This window comes from Podarcis bocagei (genome assembly GCF_964188305.1).
Source record: "Podarcis bocagei genome assembly, chromosome: 1".
In the NCBI taxonomy this organism is placed as follows: Eukaryota; Metazoa; Chordata; class Lepidosauria; order Squamata; family Lacertidae; genus Podarcis; species Podarcis bocagei.
Window position 1 is genome coordinate 84,510,841 of NC_138125.1, and position 22,077 is coordinate 84,532,917.

Consider the following 22,077-nt stretch of genomic DNA (forward strand, 5'->3'; position numbering starts at 1 on the left):
GAAGTTCCCCCTCATCGTTGTATCTGCATATCATGAAAAGCTCCACCTGCTGGATTTTTCCTAAAGGTGTTAAAATGGTCAATAGACTTGCCAGGGGGAAGTGGATAATTCTAACCTCCATCCCACCTCATGTGTGCTTATTCTTATACTGAAAGGTGTTCCCCACCCCTTTCCAGGTACCAACTGAGCCAGTTCTCTGCAGCTACTGAGATCTACAATATATTCTAACTTGGACAATGCCTAATTGAATGCCACACGTACAGTTTAAAAAATCTGCAGTCATCCCAATATTTAAGATGTGGAGAAACAGCAAACCTGACATTAGCAAGCAACAAGAAAGTTTTGGGTGAGCGTGCATAATCAACTCAAAATGAATGTTTTAACAGACTTAAATGTGATAAAATTTGCTGTTTGATGTACCAGTTATAGGCATGAAGCTAGGAAGAACAGTATCCATCAGAGCCTAGGAAGTTCTGGTTGCTAATGTGATGCCAGTGGACCCAAAGATGCCATTGAGGACTTTCCATGGGGCCCATGAAGCTGCTGAGCACTGGCCTTCTGCCCTCACTTCGCCTTATGTCATGAGGTGGCAAGAGAGAGGGAGAAAGAGGGGGGAGAGAGAGAGAGCCCAATGGTACAAAAACACAGATCTAAGGGGTGGATCATAGTTTTTACAAGGGACTCCCTCAAAATTGCCATCAAATCATAGGTCACTCCTGCATATATACGTGTTCTATGACTTGTTGTTGATTTTGTCAAACATCTTGGACGACCTGTGCCTCGCATAAGAGCTTTTCATTGCTGGCAAGCACCAAACCTGATTTTTACGGTGAGCTTTTGTTTGATGGTGGTTTGGGGGCCGGGGCTCTGTATAAAATCATACAAATTCAAGATAACCCACTGTAATTCAATCGGAGCTGACTTTTCTTCAGCTTTGGAAAAGCAGTGTTATGTACTGAAGTTCTCACCCTGGGCCAGCAGGGGGATACTGTAGATAGTTTTCACTCAGGTCCACATATGCAAATAAGGGATTGAAAGTGATGTTCAGTGATTGGATAGTTACAGAAAGTGGTTACTGTTACGTTCTAGTGGAGCTCTATATAAGCAGGCTGGCTGAACCCTTCAGTTCAGTTCAGTTCTGGCCTGTAAATAAACAAGAGCTGTTTGAAGAATTGCTGTGTCGTCTGATATGTTCACCCACAACTTAACACAAAGTGTGTGTGCATATATGCTCTTTCTCTTTCTCTTTGGGTGGTGGGGTGGGGAGAGAAAGGAAAACTGACCTGGGGGAGGAGAGGAGAGGAGAGAAACAACCAGAAGAGAATGTTGCCCATAGCACCCTCTCAAAATTCCAAGTGTGTCCATAGAATCAAAAAGGCTGGTGACTCCATATGGGATCTTTCAGGTGGCTTCACAGCTTCCTTCTGGTATTGATGCATTTTGTAAGGCTGCATACACACTATACTTAGGTAGGCTTTACTTTAACCATTTTACTTCGGCAGTGTACACAACATACATTTAAAGCACACCCACTCACCCAGAGAATCCTGGGAGCTGTAGTTTGTTATGGGTGCTGGGGGATGTAGTATGGCAAGGGATAAATTGCAGTTCCCATTATTCTTTTATGTGTGTGGGGGGTGCTGCTGCTTTAAATGTATGGTGTGCTAGAGGAAGGAGCAGAGTTGCCATCTGACTCCAAAGCCAGCCCAATACATTTTACTGCCTTATGTGGAGCAGCAAAAAAAGAAAAAAAGAAAGGGGGGGCATACTAGCACATGAACAACACAGTAAATCAGACAACAATTTCCTTCCATTTAATGTCACTTTCAATATCAGCTACCCAATGCCTCTTTTCCGTGAGGATGCCCTTAGGACAGACAGGAAAGAAAGAAAGGCCCACTGCTGTGTCCAGGGCTGAGAGAGAGTCGAAGCTGAGGTCTAGAGTGGGGAACAGAATGGGAGGCAGAGACCATGTCCATTGTCTTCTTCTGGGCTCAGATTTTATCCATCTTACCCATAGGGGATGTATGTGTCAAAGGTAGATCATGTCAAGTTTTGAAAGAATTTTGAACTTAAAAAAATAGAAATCTCAGTTTATATCACTGCATAATGGTAGGAATTAACCCTCATTCTCTTGTAAATCAATAAGATTAAGACCACTCCTTTCAGCAGACACTAACATTCTGTATGCCAGTTAAAGGAAGTATATGCAATGGACCTTCTGACAACATTAGGCAACAATATCTGTTTCACTCTTAGATGGCTGGTTTTCAAGCATGTGCTCAGTTTCTTCTCCAATTTAGTGTTTCAGTTCCATTATGTGATGGCAAACAAAGAGGAGAAGCAGTCCACTTTCTGCTACAAATAGAAAAGTCTTTTCATATTTACCATGTTGATGGTGGCAATATGAAGAACAGAGTCCAGAAATCAAAGGTCAGCCTTTGTAGACAGAACTATCCAGGCTCTTGCTAGTTTGGGGTGGGATTCCATCACATACTGGTAAACTCAGGTCATGCAATTATAATGGATTGTGAGGTCGTGCACAACAAACCTGCTGCCCCAAAAGATCAGCCTTTTTTGCGATAAGGGAAGTGAAATGTGGGGAGAACACTTGCTTGGATGCAACTTCATCTAACTTCCCCACAAACAAATCAGCACAAATGCTCATTTAACAGCCAAGGTTGTCTAATGTCCCTGAAAACAAACTAGGACGAATGTTCAATAAACAAAACATTTAGTGATTCGTGTACATGTGCAAATAAGTCCTCAGCCACATAAAAACTGATGTGTGTTTGGCTGCTTGTATTGTGAATTCCTACCACAGTGCAAAACACACTAGAATATCCCAGGCTCTCACTGGGACAGCACTTCCTTCCTTAGTGTTCTACTGAGTGCGTTCTTTAACTCTTTGTTCCTCATGCTATAGATCAAGGGGTTCAGCACAGGAGTGACAAAGGTGTAGACCACAGACACCACTCGACCTTCCTCCGGCGAGTAGCTGGAGCTGGGACGCAGATATATCAAACTGCCACAGCCATACTGCAGAAGAACAACCATTAAATGGGAAGAGCAGGTGGAGAAAGCCCGCTGCCTACCTGAGGCAGAGCGGATGCGCAAGATGGCTGCCACAATGAAGGCATAGGAGACACAAACTAGGAGGAAAGGGGCAGTCAGTATTACAGCACTGATAATAAAGAGGGCAGTCTGATGGATATGGGTGTCGCTGCATGCGAGCTTCAGGACAGCAGGGAAGTCGCAGAAGAAATGGTCAATCTCCTTATTGCCACAGAACGGAAGGCGCAGTATCAGGATGGAGAGCTGAACGCCAAACACGCTGCTCATGCCTAGCGTCCCAGCTACAAGACTCACACACACCCTCCAGCTCATGATGGTAGTGTAGCGTAGTGGGTGGCAGATTGCCACATAGCGATCATATGCCATAACAGATAGCAGGACGCAGTCGCCACCTCCCAAGAAGATAAAGAAGAACATCTGTGTGCCACATCCTGCCAAAGAGATGGAGACTTTTTGCGCAGAGAGGAGGTTGGCTAGGGTGAGTGGGGCAATGACGCAGGAGTAAGCAATCTCCAGGGCTGCCAGGTTAGCCAAGAAGAAATACATGGGAGTGTGGAGGGAGCGCTCTGTACGGGACAATGAACACAACCACAGAGTTTCCCAAAAGGCTGAGTAGGTACAAGATCAGAAAAGTCCAGAAAAGCAACAGCTGCATCTCTGGGACTGTTGAGAAGGGGTGGAAGTAGAAATGGGTCAGGCTAGTGTGGTTTTCACTCTCCATAGGAATTGGTACATATGACCTGGCACGAGATAAAAAGAGAGACCGATGACGGAGAAAGTGATATCACCACCAAGATATCAACAGGCCACTTCCATTTCTAAACATGTACAATAAACCAAGCAGCCACTGGAGGGCAGACTCCCCCTTTTTGCAAAAAAGATCTCCGTCTCGCAAGACAACAGCTGTCTTAGAATCATGGAGTCACAGAATTGGAAGGGACCTTAAGAGTTATCTAGTCCCACTTCCTGCAATGCAGGGATCTTAACTAAAGCATCCAGGACAAATGGCCATCCAATCTCTGCTTAAAGACCACCTTCTGACAGAATCCATTCTACTGTTGAACAGCTCTTACCATCAGAAAGTTCTTCCTGATGTTTCACCAGAATCTCTTCTCTTGTAACTTGAAACCATTGGTTTGGGTCCTAGTCTCCAGAGCAGGAGAAAACAAGCTTGCTCCATCTTCCATGCGGCAGCCCTTTAGATATTTGAAGATAGCTATTATATCTCCTCTCAGTCTCCTCTTTTCCAGGCTAAGCATTCCCAATTCCCTCAACCATTCCTCATAAGACTTGGTTTCCAGATCTCTGATCATCTTGGTTGCTCTCCTCTGCACACATTCCAGCTTGTCAATATCCGCTTTTCTGGCTTGCATGAAATTGTACAGCACTGGCATAATCTAGAAGGCATTTCAGTTCATGCTTCTGCAAATAATGAGTAAGTTTAAACTTCAGGACTGTAAAGCATTTCACATTCTGCAAGCACATCTTTTGGCAATCCTTTCACAGACCACTGTAGCTTCACTTTTCCTGCTCCTTCTGCTATCAGTTAACGGTTCCCTGTACTATCTTCACTAAATCTTTTACGAAACCCATCTCTCCCTATGCTGTTGCAATGTTAATTTTATTTGTGGACTTTCTGTAGAAGGAAGTTCAATGGAAATCAATGGAATTTCCAGAGAAATGTGTTTAGAATCAGATGCTTAGATTGCAAGCTGTGTCACTTGTGTATTTTGTATTTGCTTCCAGTACAAAATTACCGTAGATAAACAATAAATAGCCGTTACACTGGCACTGTACATTGCTCTTGCTTTACTGAGCTAGGGATTGCAATTGCATGTCAGAGTTCCTGTGGTTTTACTCCATTAAAATTAAATAGACACTCCATCCAAAAGTACTCAAATCCTATTTTGTTTTTATTGAATGGAAGCGGTTGTGACAAGTGGGACCCATGACAAAATGTTGCAGTGTAGAGTGGTCCTGCTCAGGTTTCCAGCCAGCCAGCAATGCTGTCTTCTAGGATAATGTGTTCCAGTCCCACCCTGGTTTTCTGTTTGCCACCCACAACAATCAGCATTCTGTGTCTACCAGTATTCACTGGACTGTTGGGGAAGGTTCTCCCCTTAGTTCCCCTCTGCAAAATCTTGTGGTCCCCCGTCCCTTTCTTTCTCTGTTTTTGTTTTTGTCTGGATTACTTTATTTATCTTATTGTATTATGAAACAGCTTTAATAAAATCTTATTTTTAAAATAAAAGTCTTGCTGTCCCCACAAGGTTACTGATACTTCCTTTTTCTTGTGTGGAGATGGTGTCATTTTGGAAATGTATGCACCATCTCTCATGCCTGAGCATCAGGAAAAGAAGGATTGACTAACTTTTGCTGAACATTCCCACTAGCGTTATAATTTTTTCTTATGTTTTTAGATGTTCTCTACGTGTTTTGATGTTTTTAATTGTTTCTATTTTTAATTCTACTGTCTTACTACTTTTGTGTTTGCTGTTATTGTTTAAGCTATTGTTAGTATGACAATGCAGAATTTGCCACACCATCCTCTTCTACTCACTATTTTGGAGTACAGGTGGCGAGTATGCATGCATTTTTCATTTTAATGGCCAAGAAAACCACATTTCGACTGGAAGGTGGAAGCCTCCCTCTTTGCAAAATAAGATTTGGATGTCACCTTAAAAGACAGCAGTTGTCTTTTTAGCACTGGCGTAGCCAACGTGGTGCCATTCAGATGCTGTTGCCCTTCATCACTGGCCATGCTGGCTGGGACAGATGGGAGCTGGAGTCTCACAACATCTAGAGGGCATTGTGTTGTCTATTCCTGTTCTAGTGCCTGTGAAATTGTATGCTATGGCACAGCCATAGTCTAGAAACACTTTCCACATCACCTGCAAATAGGAATGTCAAATGTAAATAACTGAGCATTATTTATTATTTCAGTGTTGGCTTCATTAGGAGGCAACGAAAGTGATACAAAGAGATGGCAAAAGCAACTTTCATTTAGGCTTAAACCTCTTGATACACAAAGGGGAACCGCAACATTTCTGTAGAAGGAAATGTTCCAGAATATTTCCCATTCAGAACCTTGCACCACTCCTAGGAAAGCATTTGCCTGGAACAATGCTCAACGTTGTGGTCATTATTCTTGCTCACAACTAATTCAATGTCCACACCCGACGTGTTGTCTAAACTCTTTTGACAATTGCAAGCAGTACCATTCTGGCCCTGATTTACTTCAACTGTATGCCCAACTGTTTTTATTGTGAGAAGGGTAGAACAGTTTTTACTGGCTGACTGACTGGGATAATCTTACTAACCTGTTGTCCAAGCTGATATTGGATGCCGCTGCCCTTTCCACAAGAGAACTCTAGCTCTGAGGGCTTTATAAGCCTTGCAAGATCCTTAGAGGAGCAAGGTAATCCCAATCCCTCAGTGATGCATCAAAGTCCCCATAAAAGTAAATCACAACAAGAGTAGAGGTCCCTGCTCTCTGAGGACAAAGGGCAGCAGATTATACAGCCAAATTTTAAATTTTGTTGGGGGTACCCATACATCAATCTCGGCTCGAGTTCAAAACAGCATCACTTTTCTTACTGCATTAATAAAACAGTTCTGTCCAGTTTGATCTGGATAGAGCTTTATTACTTCCTTTCTCTTCTTGTTGTTATCATAAATTCCTTTCTTTGCGATCTCTGATGATTTTCACAAGCAGGTTGAAAGCTGGCATTCTATGTGGGTTTTATACTCTTCCAAAAATCATATCGATCCGGGACAGCCTCCGTACAACGCTTCCATAAACAAAATTAATCTCCGATCTGTCCTTTATTTTTCTCAGGCTTACCGAATAAATCAAATGTCTGGGGGTTCTGTCAGGTCAAACTACCATTCCAACATTCCTTCTCATCAAACAATCCTGATTCTCCTCCTCCAGTCCTTCTTCCTCCGGCAGACCTGTCCTGGCGAGACGCTATTTTTTAACTGCGTCATAAAAATTTTCCTCTTTTCTCACCGTTTTCCAGTCTTCTTTCCTCCCACATAGTTCTTAAAATCCTGCCTGTGGTTCATAGAAACGCGACGATCTTATTTCTTTCTGGGGTGAAGGGTTATTAATGTCACATCATGCAGGGGGGAAAAGAGTTTTTTCCTCCACCCCCCCCCCTCGTTCCAAACATACAGTCACCTTATGGTAGTTCATCAGAAGATTTACTTATCCGTCCGTCACTCCTGGTCGCAGAGATCCATAAATCAGCAGCCTTATCGGTCAAGCTTTACTTGATGTATGTGCTTTCAGCTTCCTTTCCAATCGTATGTTTCCAATTATAATTCCAAGCTGCAGCAACCAGCACGCGCTAATTGGAATCGGCTTCAGGAAGAGCTGACTTCACCGAGGTCCTGTGCCAAGTGTTCAGCACCCCATCACTCGTTTCAGGGGGTGCATTGTGAACACCGCTGGCAGGACAGAACTCCCCCACATCCTGGGGGAGCCAAAGGAAGGCTGCATACTTCCCATAGCAGCCCCTTAGTACCTCGTATGGGTCAGAAAGATGTTATTGTCAGCCATCTTCCAACGCGCCACCTGGTGGCCCCCCTAGCCATTTTCTCTCCTGTCCCAAGGCAGGTGTAAACCAGAAGATCAGTGACAAGGAGGGGGAGAGTGTTAGGGCCATGAGAGCATGGATTTTGATAGCCTGTGTTGGGGATCTAGCCTAGCGAACTATACAGTGCTGTGTGTGCTCAGGCCTTAGTCTGCATCTATGCTGGAATTGTTTTTAGATGTTTTAATTACCGTATTTTTTGCACCATAACACTCACTTTTTTCCTCCTAGAAAGTAAGGGGAAATGTCTGTGCGTGTTATGGAGGGAATGCCTACAGGTGGCATGCCTACGGATTTTCCTCCTCTAAAAACTACGTGCGTGTTATGGTCGGGTGCGTGTTATAGAGCGAAAAATACGGTATTTTGGGATTTATGCGTTTGCCACCCTGGGCTCCTTAGAGAGGAAGTGTGAGATGTAAATTTAAATAATAATAATTTCACCTCACACCAGAATCGCAAGTTAGTAAGAATATAAATGGTGTCTCATATTCTTAGTGCATGCAGGTACCAATTGGTACCCATAGTGATTTTAATATATAATGGCTTTAGAAGCACTGTGCTTTTCTGTGTAGAAGGTGAGGGTCTTTTACTATAAAATAATGTCAAAGGGGGGGCACATCTTATACATGGATAGTGGGTTGGGGGGGACAACGCGTGATTGGTTGCACCAATCGATGTGTGATTTGGGTTAGTGATTTTCTGATTTCCCCCCGAAGCAAGCTCAACCAGCCTGGGCAATGCTCCCCCCCCCACAAAAGCTCAACAACTCCGAGTCATCCCCCCCCCCATTTTCTTAAATTTGAGTCCCCAAAAACTCAAGTCTTATACATGAGGGCATGTTATACACGGAAAAGTATGGTTGTTTTTTAATATATGCAACAGTTTTAACAGTTTTTATATGTGTGTTTTAATTTTTTTTTTAATATGCGTAAGGATGCCTCGTGGGAATTGATTCTTGTATAAATAAATACAGTCATAAGCAAGATAGCAATTGGATGACTTCACTAGCAGCATTGAGAATGGTGGTATGAATTTGAATTGATGAGGAGGGAGGGAGTGAAGATGTCAGTGAGGAACTGACGCAGAACACACACACACAAGCTACACATTTTTGCAGGTCTACATTTTTGCCTTTGAAAAAGTAAATTAGATTTATAGGCCAGTTATAAAGACGTTTTGTCCATTGGTTCCCCTTCCCTCCCCCCAAAACCCACTCTTCATTTTCCTTGTCCAATGGTTCTAGTGCATATCCAGGGGCACATGGAACATTCTCTGACATGAACATGATTTATTTATTTTAAAAGTGTATACCCCATCATTCATTGCAGGACCTAGACCAGGTTACAGCAAGCATATACATAAAAAAAAACCATGAAAATATCACATCACATCGGTAGTTAGTAGGTATGGCACTATAAAGGCCAATAGGTAATCGACTCTGACGTTTTGCTCAAAACTGGAACTACCAGCAGGGCCTCTGCAGCAGATCTCAAGCAGAATGTTGTCTGCCCATTGGAAACACACAGCACTTTCAGCCACAGCTTAGATATATACATGAGAGTTTGCTTTCATGTTTTGCTTTAATTTGCATATATAGGACCTTGTTTACGCCTTACTAGGTATGACCCCCAGCCTCACTCACCCAAGGAATGTTAGTATATCAGTGCTAGTCCTATGGCAGGGCTGGGAAGCCTGTGGACATCTGGTCATTGCTGGATGACCCCTCCCATCCTTCGACACTTACTGTTGGCAATGCTTGATGGGTTTGTTGGTTGTTGGAGTCCAAGACCATTGGAGGGCTACAGCTTAGCCACCTCTGGTCTATGGGATCATGTTCTATGAGGCTAAAGCCTGCTAGTGTCATATTGGGTGGGCAGAAAATCACTTCAACAGGAGGGCAGTGGAGGTACATCTAAATGGACCAACAATGATGTTTCTGGTTCATCCACATGTCATCACCACCACTGCTACCTTATCCATGAATATGTCTAATTGCATTAAAATTGGTGCTCATATCACATCTTGTGTAGGGAAAATTGTGTGCAGTGTGAAGTATTCCGTGTCTCTGCTGAAAGTGCACCCTACTCTCGCCCAAAATACTAGGGAATTTTGTGTTACTATAACCTCGTGTATTGTATACTAGAACAGCAATCAATAATTTTTGTGGTCTTCTTATTTTTATAATCTGGAATGTCACACAGAAAGTGTCATTCCTTGCCCCATTCTGCTCAGAGGTCAAAACAACAACAACAACATCATAAACTCTCTTTGGGTGCATGTCTGTTTGTGCATTTATTAACAAAAAACAGAATCATCAGTCCAATTCATCAGTGGAAGTTGTCTCCTGATGAATACGAGGTCCAAAATCCCCATGCCAGTCCCATCAGGCATTTCTGGCTAGTCTGGTTTGAGGTTAATGTCTGCCTCATTTGCTACCCTCCTTTGATGACATCATTCCAGCCTCTTCTTGGGGTATTTTTTCTTCTGTTACCTCACAATATCTTCAGGCCCCTGAATGAAATATATTAGTTCTCTCTGTGGCTGGAAACTTGTCCAGGTTCTCCTGCCCATCAAAACAGAACTCAGTGTCACTAGTGTAGCTGTTGTTCTGCTTGCTTTCAATCGGGCATTTGATTCATTTCCTTCAAGAATGCCTATACCGAATTCAGGTCAATTGGCCACACAATGCAACTTCTGCTACAGACAAAGAACATTCCTTTTGAGGCACAGTTGCAACTTAGACATAGAGCCTGCCTACCTATGCATCCTTCCATCACTGAGCTGTGGTTTCAGTTCCACCATACCATTACAACAGATGGCAGTAGACGGTGTACCATTCCCTGGCTGCGATTCAACACTGTCATTTCTTCTGGGGCAGCACAGCTCTTTCTAAGGCTCTGATTAGTGCATCCTTTAACTCTTTGTTCCTCATGCTATAGATCAAGGGGTTCAGCACAGGAGTGACAAAGGTGTAGACCACAGACACCGCCCGGCCTTCTTCCGGTGAGTAGCTGGAGCTTGGGTGAAGGTATATCAAACTGCCACAGCCATACTGTAGAAGGACGACCATTAAGTGGGAGGAACAGGTGGAGAAAGCCCTTTGCCTGCCTGCGGCCGAGCTGATCCTCAAGACGGCAGCCACAATGAAGGCATAGGAGATACAGATTAGGAGGGAAGGGATGGTGATGACAGTAATGCTGACAATAAAAAAGGCAGTTTGGTGGAAATGGGTATCGCCACATGCCAGTTTCATGACAACAGGGACATCGCAGAAAAAATTATTGATTTCCTTATTGACACAGAAAGGCAAAGTCAATATCAAGATAGAAAGCTGAGGAGCCGATATCCAGTACCAAGAGGGCCTTAGAAGTAATCCAGGATTTTGGTCAAGTGGCAGGTTTTAAATTGAACAAACTGAAAACCAAGGTTTTGGAGAAAAATTTGACACCGATAGAGAAAGAGAGGTTTCAGAAAGAGACAGACTTAACATTAGTGAAGAAGGTAAAATACCTGGGGGTGCATATGACATCTAAGAATGTGAACTTATTTAAAGATAACTATGAGAAATGCTCGTCAGAGGTGAAAAAAGATCTAGAAATTTGGACGATTCTGAAGCTTTCCTTGCTGGGTCGAATTGCTGTTATTAAGATGAATGTATTGCCGAGAATGTTATTTTTATTCCAATCACTGCAAATTATTGACAAGACGGATTGTTTCAAGAGGTGGCAAAGAGATATATCTAGATTTGTCTGGCAGGGCAAAAAGCCCAGAATAAAATTTAAAATTCTTACAGATGCTAAAGACGGAGGGGGGTTTGCCCTGCCAGACTTAAAACATTATTACGAGTCAGCAGCCTTCTGCTGGCTGAAGGAATGGCTGCTTGAGAACACAGATGTGTTGGATCTTGAAGGGTATGATAATGTATTTGGGTGGCATGCATATCTTTGGTATGGCAAGGTTAAAGCTCATAAGGCATTTAGAAACCATATTGTCAGGAAATCACTGTTTAATGTCTGGATAAGGTATGAAGACTTTTTGGAGACCAAAACTCCAAGGTGGCTATCACCTATGGAGGCGAAAGCCTTGAAAAAACTTAATATGGAAGCCAAATGGCCAAAATACTGGGAAATTCTAGAACAGGAAGGTGACAAATTGAAACTGCAGAGTTATGACAAACTTAAGGAGAAGGTGTGAGACTGGTTACACTATTTTCAAATAAGAGAGGTTTACAACTTGGATAAAAAAAATTGGTTTCCAGGTGGAAAAATCAAAGTTAGAAACAGAATTGTTAGAACCCAATGTAAAGACACTTTCGAGAATGTATAATCTGCTGTTGAAATGGAATACTGAGGAAGAAACTGTAAAATTGGCAATGATAAAATGGGCACAAGACATAGGCCATAACATTATGTTCGCTGACTGGGAGAAGTTGTGGACCACCGGAATTAAATTTACGGCATGTAATGCCTTAAGAGAGAATATTATGAAAATGATGTATAGGTAGTACATGACCCCAGTTAAGCTTGCAAAAATCTATCATTTGCCCGATAATAAATGTTGGAAGTGCAAAGAAATTGAAGGTACATTCTTTCACCTTTGGTGGACGTGCCCAAGGATCAAGGTTTTCTGGGAAATGATATATAATGAACTAAAAAAGCTATTTAAATATACTTTCCCGAAGAAACCAGAGGCCTTCCTCCTGGGCATAGTGGACCAAACGGTGTTAAAGAGGGACAGAACTTTCTTTATGTATGCTACAGCAGCAGCAAGAATTCTTATTGCAAAGCATTGGAAGGGACAAGACCTACCCACCTTGGAAGAATGGCAGATGCAACTAATAGACTATATGGAGATGGCGGAATTGACTGGCAGAATCCGAGACCAGGGGGAAGAGTCAGTGGAAGAAGATTGGAGAAAATTTAAAATTTATTTGCAGAAACACTGTAAAATTTATGAATGTTAAAGACATTGAAACGATTTCAGGGGCTTTACCAACAAAGTAAAATGTAAGATTGAAATAATAATAGACAAATTGTTAGAATATGAATTTGCTGAATAAATTTTTAAAAAGGGATACAAGAACGGGAGACGTGAGGAAGTCGGGAAAATAAGTTAATTGAAGATGAAAATTAAGAAAGAGGGAATTTTTGTTCTTTTATCTTTTTTCTTTTTTCTCATTTTTTCTTTTTTCTTCTTTCGCTGTGTTTAATGTTTGTATTTTTGTATTGTATTTTGTGACTTTGTATTTACTTGTTTTTGTATTTTTCTTGAAATTTCTTTTATTGTTAAAACTTAATAAAATATTTATATATATAAAAAAACAAGATAGAAAGCTGAATGCCAAAGAAGCAAGTCATGGCCAAGGTCCAAAAAACAATTTTCACACACACTCTCAAGTTCATGATGACAGTGTAGCTGAGTGGGTGACAGATTGCCATATAGTGGTCATAAGCCATGATTGCTATCAGTACACAGTCAAGCTTCCCAGGAAGGTAAAGAAGAACATTTGGGTCCCACAGCCAGCCAAGGTGATGGAGACCTTTCTTGCAGAAGCTACGTGGGCCAGAGTGAGGGGTGCAATGGTACAAGAATAAGCAATTTCCAGACATGCCAGGTTAGCCAAGAAATAATACATTGGGGTGTGAAGAGAATGTGTGGTGTAGATGATGAGACCAATGGTAGCATTCCCAAACAGGCCTCGCAAGTAGAGAATCAGAAAAGTCCAGGAAATCAGCTGCCTCATGCCTGGGTGCGTTGTGAATGGCTGGAAGTGGAACTGTATAATTCCAGTTTGGTTTTCAGTCTCCATATAAACCTGCACATCAGCTTGCTATGGGTTAAGAGGAGAGAGGAGAACATTACTGAGAAGCCTGCATTGTGCAACCAGGAAATTAGGTAACACAAATAAATTGAATTGCAACAAACAGGGAAGATGTTGCAAACTTGGCTGATAGTGAAAAAGTAATTGATCAACATATTCTTTAATACTGAAGTTCAGACTTCTGTAGGCAGCTATTAACAAGAATGAGACCAGGTTCTTAGAGTAGGTTGTTCATTGATGTGTCTACATCCATTAAAACCAAGCAACTATTACACTGCCTCTAAATGGCTAGGTTGATACTGAAATGTTTTACAATTTTTTATGTGCTGTAAGCCGCCTAGAGTGATTGTGAAAACCCAGACAGATGGGCAGGGTATAAATAATAAAATAATAAAGCTAGCTCAACCAAAGAAAAAAGCTCAACAACTCTGGGCAATCTCCCCCCATTTTCCTAATTTGGAGTCCCCCAAAATAGGGGGCGTCTTATACACAGGGACGTGTTATACATGGAAAAGTACAGCATATCATGGTTTATCTCAGCGGTTACGGTGTTCTTTATGCAATTCCTGCATTCTGGATATAGGGTGAGGTTTTGGTTTTTTATTTCTGGCACGTGATAGTCTGTCTCCATCCCCCCCCCCCAAAGAAGCCTGAAGCTTATTTTTTACCCTCTGTCCCTAACTCTCACTGTATGGTGTTTATGTGCATTTGACATATCAGTACATATTTTATTTGTTTTGTTTGTACTTTCTTGGAGGGCTAGGCATTTATTAGTACACTAAAAAAAAATCTACCTACTTTCCTACCCTGGTACAGTCAAGAAAACTTGCTAAATGAAGTATCTTTTTCTCTTTTCTTCTTCAGTTGGCTTAACATATGAGCCTGGATATGAATATTTCTTTCCTATTGTTGCTGTTAAATTCAAAATGATTCCTTCCTTCCCTTTTTTCCTTTGTAAAACACTCTCATTGGGGTCAACACATGCAGCCATTTTAGAAGATCTGTGCTTCCATGTGTGTGTCTTTCTTACCTGCATTGACATCAGCAGCTGCTATCTGTTCTTCACACCTCCCGGCATTTGAGACTTTTTAACCTATCTTCTACAGCCCCATGGGAGTGAACTGCTGATGCAGCCCCTCACCACAGCTCCTATCAGCAAGAGGTTTATTGAACATTCAGCCTGATTTACATGCCCCAAAATTGGGAGGGTAGACATTATTGACTGTTTATTGAGAATTCATTCTGATTGGTTTGCAGAGAGGTTATATGACCTTGCATCAGGTGTCATCCCATACTTTCCTTTGCACTGTCCTGACACTTTCCCTATTGCCACAATAAAGGGGGGTTGGGGAGGGGGAGGTGAACCAGCTTTATTGCACAGACTTTGACTGAGCTGCCTAAATTTGCCAAAATATGACTGAATCCCACTGAAAATAGCAACAGTCTGAAAGGACTGTGGATGATGCAGAATATTTTTCTAAGCTCATGGTTGCATTGAGAGCAGTGCTTGGAATGAACTAGTTGAGCTCTATGAAGTTTCCTGAACTAGTTCAAAAATCTCTGAACTACAGCTGGAAGTAGATCCCATAATTGGCAGGTGAACTAAGGTGCATTAAGTTCATTTGGGGGTTCAACTCCAAATGATTTCTAGTTCATCTTCTTGTCTATTCCCTCCTCTTCCCCAGGAATAGGCCCAGACTCCTAGCTTTCATTAAAAAAGTCCATCAGACATCTACAAAGAAAGCAAACTGTGGAAGCAATGTCCAAAGTCTTATTAGGTGGATATAGAGGTGCTGCTGTTGCTAAGGATGCTTGGTCACTTAACCACGTTTGCTAAGCAGCCATAATAAAGGATTGCATGGCATTTTCTGTATCTTCTCTGCTGAAGAGAGTCACTCTCTTCCAACAGGAGGAGCTTGCAGCAGAAAGCACAAATAAAGCAAAGGAACAAAGCAAATGATGTTTTGTTGGCACAAAGCAGAGTAAGCCATTTCTAGTATGGAAATACAATTATGTGGAAAGGTTCATCTTTTAACATTCTCTCTATTAGGCATATTGTGTGTGGTCCCTGATTACCCTGTTGTTCAGCTCAGAAGCTTCTAACATTTTGAATGCTGAAGGTTTTTGTTCTTTTGCAGAAGATGAACACTTTATGAACTAAAAAGTTTGTTTGAATGAATGTGGGCAGAACTAGCTTGTCTTATAAAAGGACGAACTTGAACTGAAATGAACTTTCTAAGCACTGGTTGGAAGTTTACTGAGGGTTTGGATTTGCTGCACATATAGGCCACCTGTGAATCCAGCAGTTGTATTTGTTGTATTTTTTCATAGTTTAGTTATTGGTTGCTGTTGGGGCTCTTTCCTGAAGATGAAACAGCTCTTAATTATCCAGTAATAACTTCTACATCTCCTCTTCCCGTGTATCACCTTCATTCTGGATTGGCCAAGAGGAATCCATCCTTTTAAATCAATTTTTGCCCTCTTTGTCACCATCTTTGAAGAAGTTTCCAGATTTTAATACAGTTAAAATATGCAAAAAGGAAAGGTATTGTTCCATGTTAATGAACGAAAAGAATCTTTTTATAAGATGTATGACACTGCAAAGTGGTCTTGAAATAGCATTAGGGATCCATAGAGGCTGAGAGAAATAAATAAGAAGAAAGGGGCAGGATATGTGTTGAGAAACTTTGGAGCACTAGGTTCATATGTAGGCCAGAAATAAGAACCTTTATGAGAAAAATCTTGTTATTCTCAATTCAGTGCAGATCAGTACTGAGAGCAGAGGTGGCAAGAGGTGACCTTAGAGTGTGCAAGGTAGAGTTTCGCTGATGAGTAGATTGTCCACCTGGCGTGTCTATAGGTGGAAAAAGAAAAGCAGCAGCAAGAGCCGGCAAGGGAAAGCAATCATTGATGAGTTCAGTGCTGCAATGGAGAAAGATAAAACCAATTGAAAATTAAGATTTTGGGTGGTGGAATTTCTGCATAGCCTGAGCAAATTTGGTGGCAGTTTTGGAAGTGGAGTTAAGTTCAAGGACAATAGCAGCAGTGGGGGAGCAATCAGCTGGCCGCAAGGGCAAGAGTTACATGTCCCACAGGCTACAAGTTGGTCACTTATGAGCTAGATGGACTAACGGCATGACTTGATATGTGCTGTATATGTATTTATATGTATTTTCCTTATGAGGAATTGAAGTTAACAATGACTTTCCAATACTACTCAATCTGAGCTTTCAACCTAGGTGTTCCATATGCAAGCCAACCATTTTCTCCACTGAACTACACTTAGATATGGAGTTGAGTCTGAAAGTGGCAGTGTAAATATTTACTTACACCAGAATTGTCCTTGGAGAATTGAAACTTTATAAACTTACAGCCAGTTCTCTGAGGGTGAACATGCCTTGAGAATTGAAGCATATATGTGCAAGACTCTTAGCCCAGATCAACAATTGCCTCCTCTTAAGGGACAATTTTATCTTTGGGGGACCAAGTATCTTTCTCTGATGCATGAACTTGTAATGTCCTAAAGCATATTTCATGGCCGTCAGAGAATTATGTTAATTTGTGCATGTCTCATAAGAGATCTCTTTGTTTTAACAAGCCTCTAAGGCATTCTGTCTTGAAATTATTTGTCTGAACAGAGGGCGGGGGGTGCGGAGAGAGAACGTTTGCCTCCTTAACAACTTTTATCACCATTTTATCCATAAATCCCAATAGGATGTTACTTATTTATATTTAAGAAAGTTCTACAGAACTTCCCAAAATAAGAGAAAGAATCTCAAGGTCCTAAGAGAGGGAAAATTTAATTTCAAGGTTATTTCTCATCCTTAAAGAAAACAGTAGCTGTTGCAGCGTTTGTTAGCATCACTTTCCCTAGAGATGGAATATATTAGAATTTGAAAGAACTAATTACTGTCTTATAATCGAGGAAGAGGGACAGTCTATACTAAACATTCTGATGGATAAATAGCAGTCACCCCCCTCAAAAAGCACCCCCCAAACAAAGGTTGGTCTCCAATGAACAGGGCCAGCAACCCATTTTCCAATAATAATCCAGCAGAAACCTGGTGTTTTGTGAAGGTTGGCGATTACTATTATTGCATAGAAGAATAATTTATAACACCCTAAAAGTAAATGCTTTTACTTGCACCATTTCTCCTTCCAGTGTTTCAACCACCATCTGAAGCACATGCACCACAGTATGAAAGCAGCTTGAGACTTGCTGCTCTCTGATCCTCTTTATAATGATCACTATATATGCGATTCAGGTAGGCCATAGCTTAGGGGCAGAGGCAGAGCACATACTTAGCATGCAGACAGTTTTGGTCCCTCTCTGGCTTCTGCAGCTGGGAAGGATCCCTGTTTCAATTGCTGGAGAGCCATTGCCAGCCCTATTCAGGTTGCGGGCAGCATTTGGTGCTGGGGAAACTGTTGCAGGTGCGGTCAGAAGCACAAAAAGTGGTCAGGTTCAGATAAAAGCAGGTCAAGAAGTGAAGCAGCTTTCAAAATTACCTCCCAACCTACTTTGAACTTCCCCTCTGATATACACAGTAGTATTAGAGGCAGCATTAAGGTCAGCATTTAGCCCCAGGCTCCCAAATAGTATAGAGATGATACAGAAGGAGATGCTCCCCAAAACCCCTTGCATTTATTTTAAAATTTATTCCTTTCATTTGCACTCACCTTCCATCCACAACCCTGCTTTCATTTTATTTGCTTCTTTTCAGATGCTCCTCCTCCTTACATTTATTATTTTCCTTTGCATTTGTCATCTTCTCTCATCTTCTTACATTTTTTCTTCTTTGCAACAATGTTCAGGTATTCTCCCTCCGAACCCCCAACCCAACACCTGGCCCATCACAAAATATTGGTAGCCACTGAAGAGGAGCTGCCACTTTGAGGAGTTGGGAAAATTCATTTCATTTCAAGTTCATCCTTTCATAAGACAAACTAGTTCTGCTCACATTCATTCAAACAAACTTTTTAGCTCATAAAGTGTTCATCTTCTGCAAAAACCATCTGAAGCACATGCACCACAGTATGAAAGCAGCTTGAGACTTGCTGCTCTCTGATCTTTAAAGTTTTGGCCTTCTTTACTCTTAATGATCGCTATGGGGAATGAGAAACAGGAGCACAAAATTCTTCTTTCCTAAAGTGTAGGAGCCTGGCTTTTGTATGTGTTATGTACTGAAGTTCTCACCCTGGGCCAGCAGGGGGATACTATAGATAGTTATGCAAATAAGGGATCGAAAGTGACTTTCAGTGATTGGATAGTTTTAGAAAAATTTTACAGTTACGTTGTACTGGAGCTCTATATAAGCAGACTGACTGAACCCTTCAGTTCTGTTCTGTTCTGTTCTGGCCTGTGAATAAACAAGAGCTGTTTCAAGAACGCTGTGTCGTCTGATATTTTCACCCACAACTTAACAGTATGAGAATGCGAGTGGTGGTGATGGACCACAAATAGTGGCAAAGTTCACAACCAGGGAATGAAGGGCTAAAAGAGCAGCCCTTTGGCACATCCATCTTGTTTCCTGGTTCTGAAGCTCCTCCTTTAGAAAGCATGCCAAGACCCTTAAGGGAGGGAGAGTGAGGAGAGAAATTTTCTTTCCTGAAGTGCAGGCATTAGGCTTTATGTGAGAGAGTGAACTCTCTTGTGGCTGCTCTTACACAGGAATGGAAGTGTGAAGTACTTGGAGATAAAAAAGTAAGACTCTAACTATTGGTACTCACATGAATTCTCTGAGAAGTTCTGGGAGATGCAGTGTTCACCTGGGTTTAGATGCCTTTGGTAATAATTCACAGGAGAATTATGGTGCTTCATGACATTTCAGTTTATTTAATATATACATACATACAGAATCTTAGACTAGAGGCAGGTTATTGATTATTCACACACTACAGAAATAAGTAAATACAGAATAAGTAAATAAAATAAAATAAGTAAATACCAAAAATAATTACATATATGATACATTTTACAATAAAGCAAAAAGGTTGTAAGGATTCATATTATGCTGGCATTTATTGTTTCTGAATGAAAAAGAGACTACCCTTCTACAAATCTGTGTGATAGTTTGTTATTTGTTACTCTGAAACATATCAATTTAATCATTGTTTACATCACAGATTTTCTCAAACCAGTGAGAGACTAAATAAGCTGTGGTCTGCCCCTCTTCTAACAATACATATTTTTGCTCCAGAAAAGTTTGGTGCCACTTTTAAATATTCCTCCAGAGCTATGTTTTTTTCAAATATCCTAGTAAGAGGTGTTTGAGATCATGTGATGTGGAATTTCCAATTAATTATTAAATTCCATAATTGTCTGCCCCTTAAACTGAATTTTTGGACAGTCTGCTTGGAGGCAGTTACATCTTTAGAATTTTTTGTGCTTTAGAATAAATCTGATTCAATGTGTGTGGATCCCCACACAGGCAGTATTAGTATAGTTTTGTAAGAAAATGTATAAATACCTCTCTCACCATTTTGCATAAGGTGTGGGGTTCATTAAATGATATGGCCATCTTGGCAGACACAGCCTCAGCTTCCACAGCCGCTGCCTGTCATGAACCACCACAGACAGGATTGGCAGAAACTGCAGCAGATACATTCTGTGCTTAAGATAATATTCTATTCTCTTGTTAATTGTACTGGTTTAAGCGGTTTATATTTGACTTCCTTTAGTAACATTTTATTTTGAAATGCTTAAGGCATTTTTTGTTAACTTTGCTGCATTAGACATTCATTCTGACCTCCTTCGTAATGTTTTATTTTGAAATCTTTAAGATAATGTCTTAGTTTCCTGTTAATTATGTTGCTTTGAATGTATATTTTAAACGTGGCTTTCATTGGTAATCTTTTACATTGGATTGTTCTGTCTGATATTTTAATGTGTTGTAAACCATTTGAGATTATTTGCTTGAAAATATAAAGGAATATAGAAAGGAAAGGAATTATGATTATGATGACGACAGTAGAATTGCATTGATTCCTCTCTCTTGTTACATTCTCACATGACACCCTCTACCTATAGGTATTACCATGGGGAGAGATGCTGCATGGGGGTCGTACATTCGCTACTTCTCCTGCTATCAGCCTGTTGCTGTCATCCCTATGGTCTAACTTTAATGAAGACTACTAGCTGTCTAACTTTTTTGGGGGAAACACTCTTCTTCGAAAAGCTCTCCTCAGTGCCTCTTTCAGTTCCTTGTTTCTCATGCTATAGATCAGAGGGTTCAATAGGGGAGTGACAAAGGTGTAGAACACAGAAACCACTCGACCCTCCTGTGGTGAGTAGCTAGAGTTGGGCCGTAAGTATATGAAACTGCAACAGCCGTACTGTAAGAGGACAACCATCAAGTGGGAGGAGCATGTGGAGAAAGCTTTTTGCTGGCCTTCAGCAGAACGGATTTGCAAAATGGCCACCGCAATGAAGCCATATGAGATACAGATTAGAAGGAAGGGTATTGTGATGACTACAACACTAACTATGAAAATAGCAGCTTGGTGGATTTGGATGTCACTACAACCCAACTGCAGAATGACTGGGACATCACAAAAGAAGTGATTGATTTCATTTTGGCCACAGAATGGCAAGCGGAAAATAAGGATGGTCAGTTTTAGAGACAATAGAAAGCCCAGTAGCCAGGATACCACGACAAGGGAAGTACATACTGTTTTGTTCATGATGAGCATGTAGCGCAGTGGATGACAAATTGCCACATATCTATCATATGCCATGATGGCCAGTAGGACACAGTCAGCTCCTCCCAGGAAAACAAAGAAGAACATTTGGGTTCCACAGCCACTTAAGGAAATGGTGGCACTTTTCCTGGACAGAAGGTTGGCCAAAGCCAATGGAGCAATGGCAGAAGTGTAGCAGATCTCCAGAGCTGCCAGGTTGCCCAAGAAAAAATACATGGGGTTATGGAGAGAGTGGTCGACATGGACAATAAGCACGACAGCAGCGTTCCCACAGAGGCTGAGGACGTAGAGGAGCAGAAAGAGAAGGAAAATGAGCAGCTGTGTCTCAAGCAAGGTTGAGAAGGGACGGAAATAGAATTCAGTATGGTTTTCATATCCCATGAAGATGGTAAAGAGGACCTGAAGGGAAAATAAAGATCTGAGTCAATGAGTTTCCTTAGCCCAGCAGTGAGGATACGCTCATACTGAAACCTGGCTTCCTAAAATAAAGTGTCTGCACCAACTCTTTTCTTTTCTTTGTAAAAGGTTATATAGAGCATTCAGATGGGGAGCATTCCTTCAGCAATCCATTTTATTTTTCCTCAGAGGACTGGACTTCCTCTACTGGTACAATTCATATATTAAATTTGGTTCTCTTTTTGGAGACATTATTCAAATATAAGTATGCTTGGTTAATGTTTTGCACATTATTGTCCAAAAGAATCATTGGCTCTTGTCAATTAAATGTCAAAATAGTATTTTACTTAAGTGTGCATATCATGGCTGATTTCGAAATAGAAATTTACGTTGGACCAAAACAGAAGATATGTGTAATAATGACTGGAAGACAGTGACATGAGCTATTTACACTTCTATGGTTCTTGGCATCCGCCAATCAATTTT

At 41.3% G+C, this 22,077-nt stretch overlaps 1 protein-coding gene and 2 pseudogenes across 3 annotated transcripts; all 3 read right to left on the reverse strand.

Annotated features, from left to right (window-relative positions):
* Nucleotides 1-2,853: 2,853 nt before the first annotated feature.
* On the reverse strand, nt 2,854-3,796 carry LOC308573783 (olfactory receptor 10V1-like; annotated as a pseudogene). The gene has a single exon. The product of its transcript is annotated as an olfactory receptor 10V1-like (transcript).
* Nucleotides 3,797-10,533: 6,737 nt separating this feature from the next.
* LOC308573788 (olfactory receptor 10V1-like) lies at nt 10,534-13,482 on the reverse strand (annotated as a pseudogene). The gene is made up of 2 exons: nt 13,007-13,482; nt 10,534-11,004 (listed from the first exon to the last, which is right to left on the reverse strand). The product of its transcript is annotated as an olfactory receptor 10V1-like (transcript).
* Nucleotides 13,483-20,628: 7,146 nt separating this feature from the next.
* Nucleotides 20,629-21,576, reverse strand: LOC308592746 (olfactory receptor 10V1-like; the record flags this gene model as incomplete). The annotated part of the gene is made up of 1 exon (XM_081204475.1): nt 20,629-21,576. One exon carries the CDS (start codon nt 21,574-21,576, stop codon nt 20,629-20,631), a length of 948 nt encoding a protein of 315 aa, XP_081060601.1.
* Between the last annotated feature and the right edge of the window lie 501 nt (nt 21,577-22,077).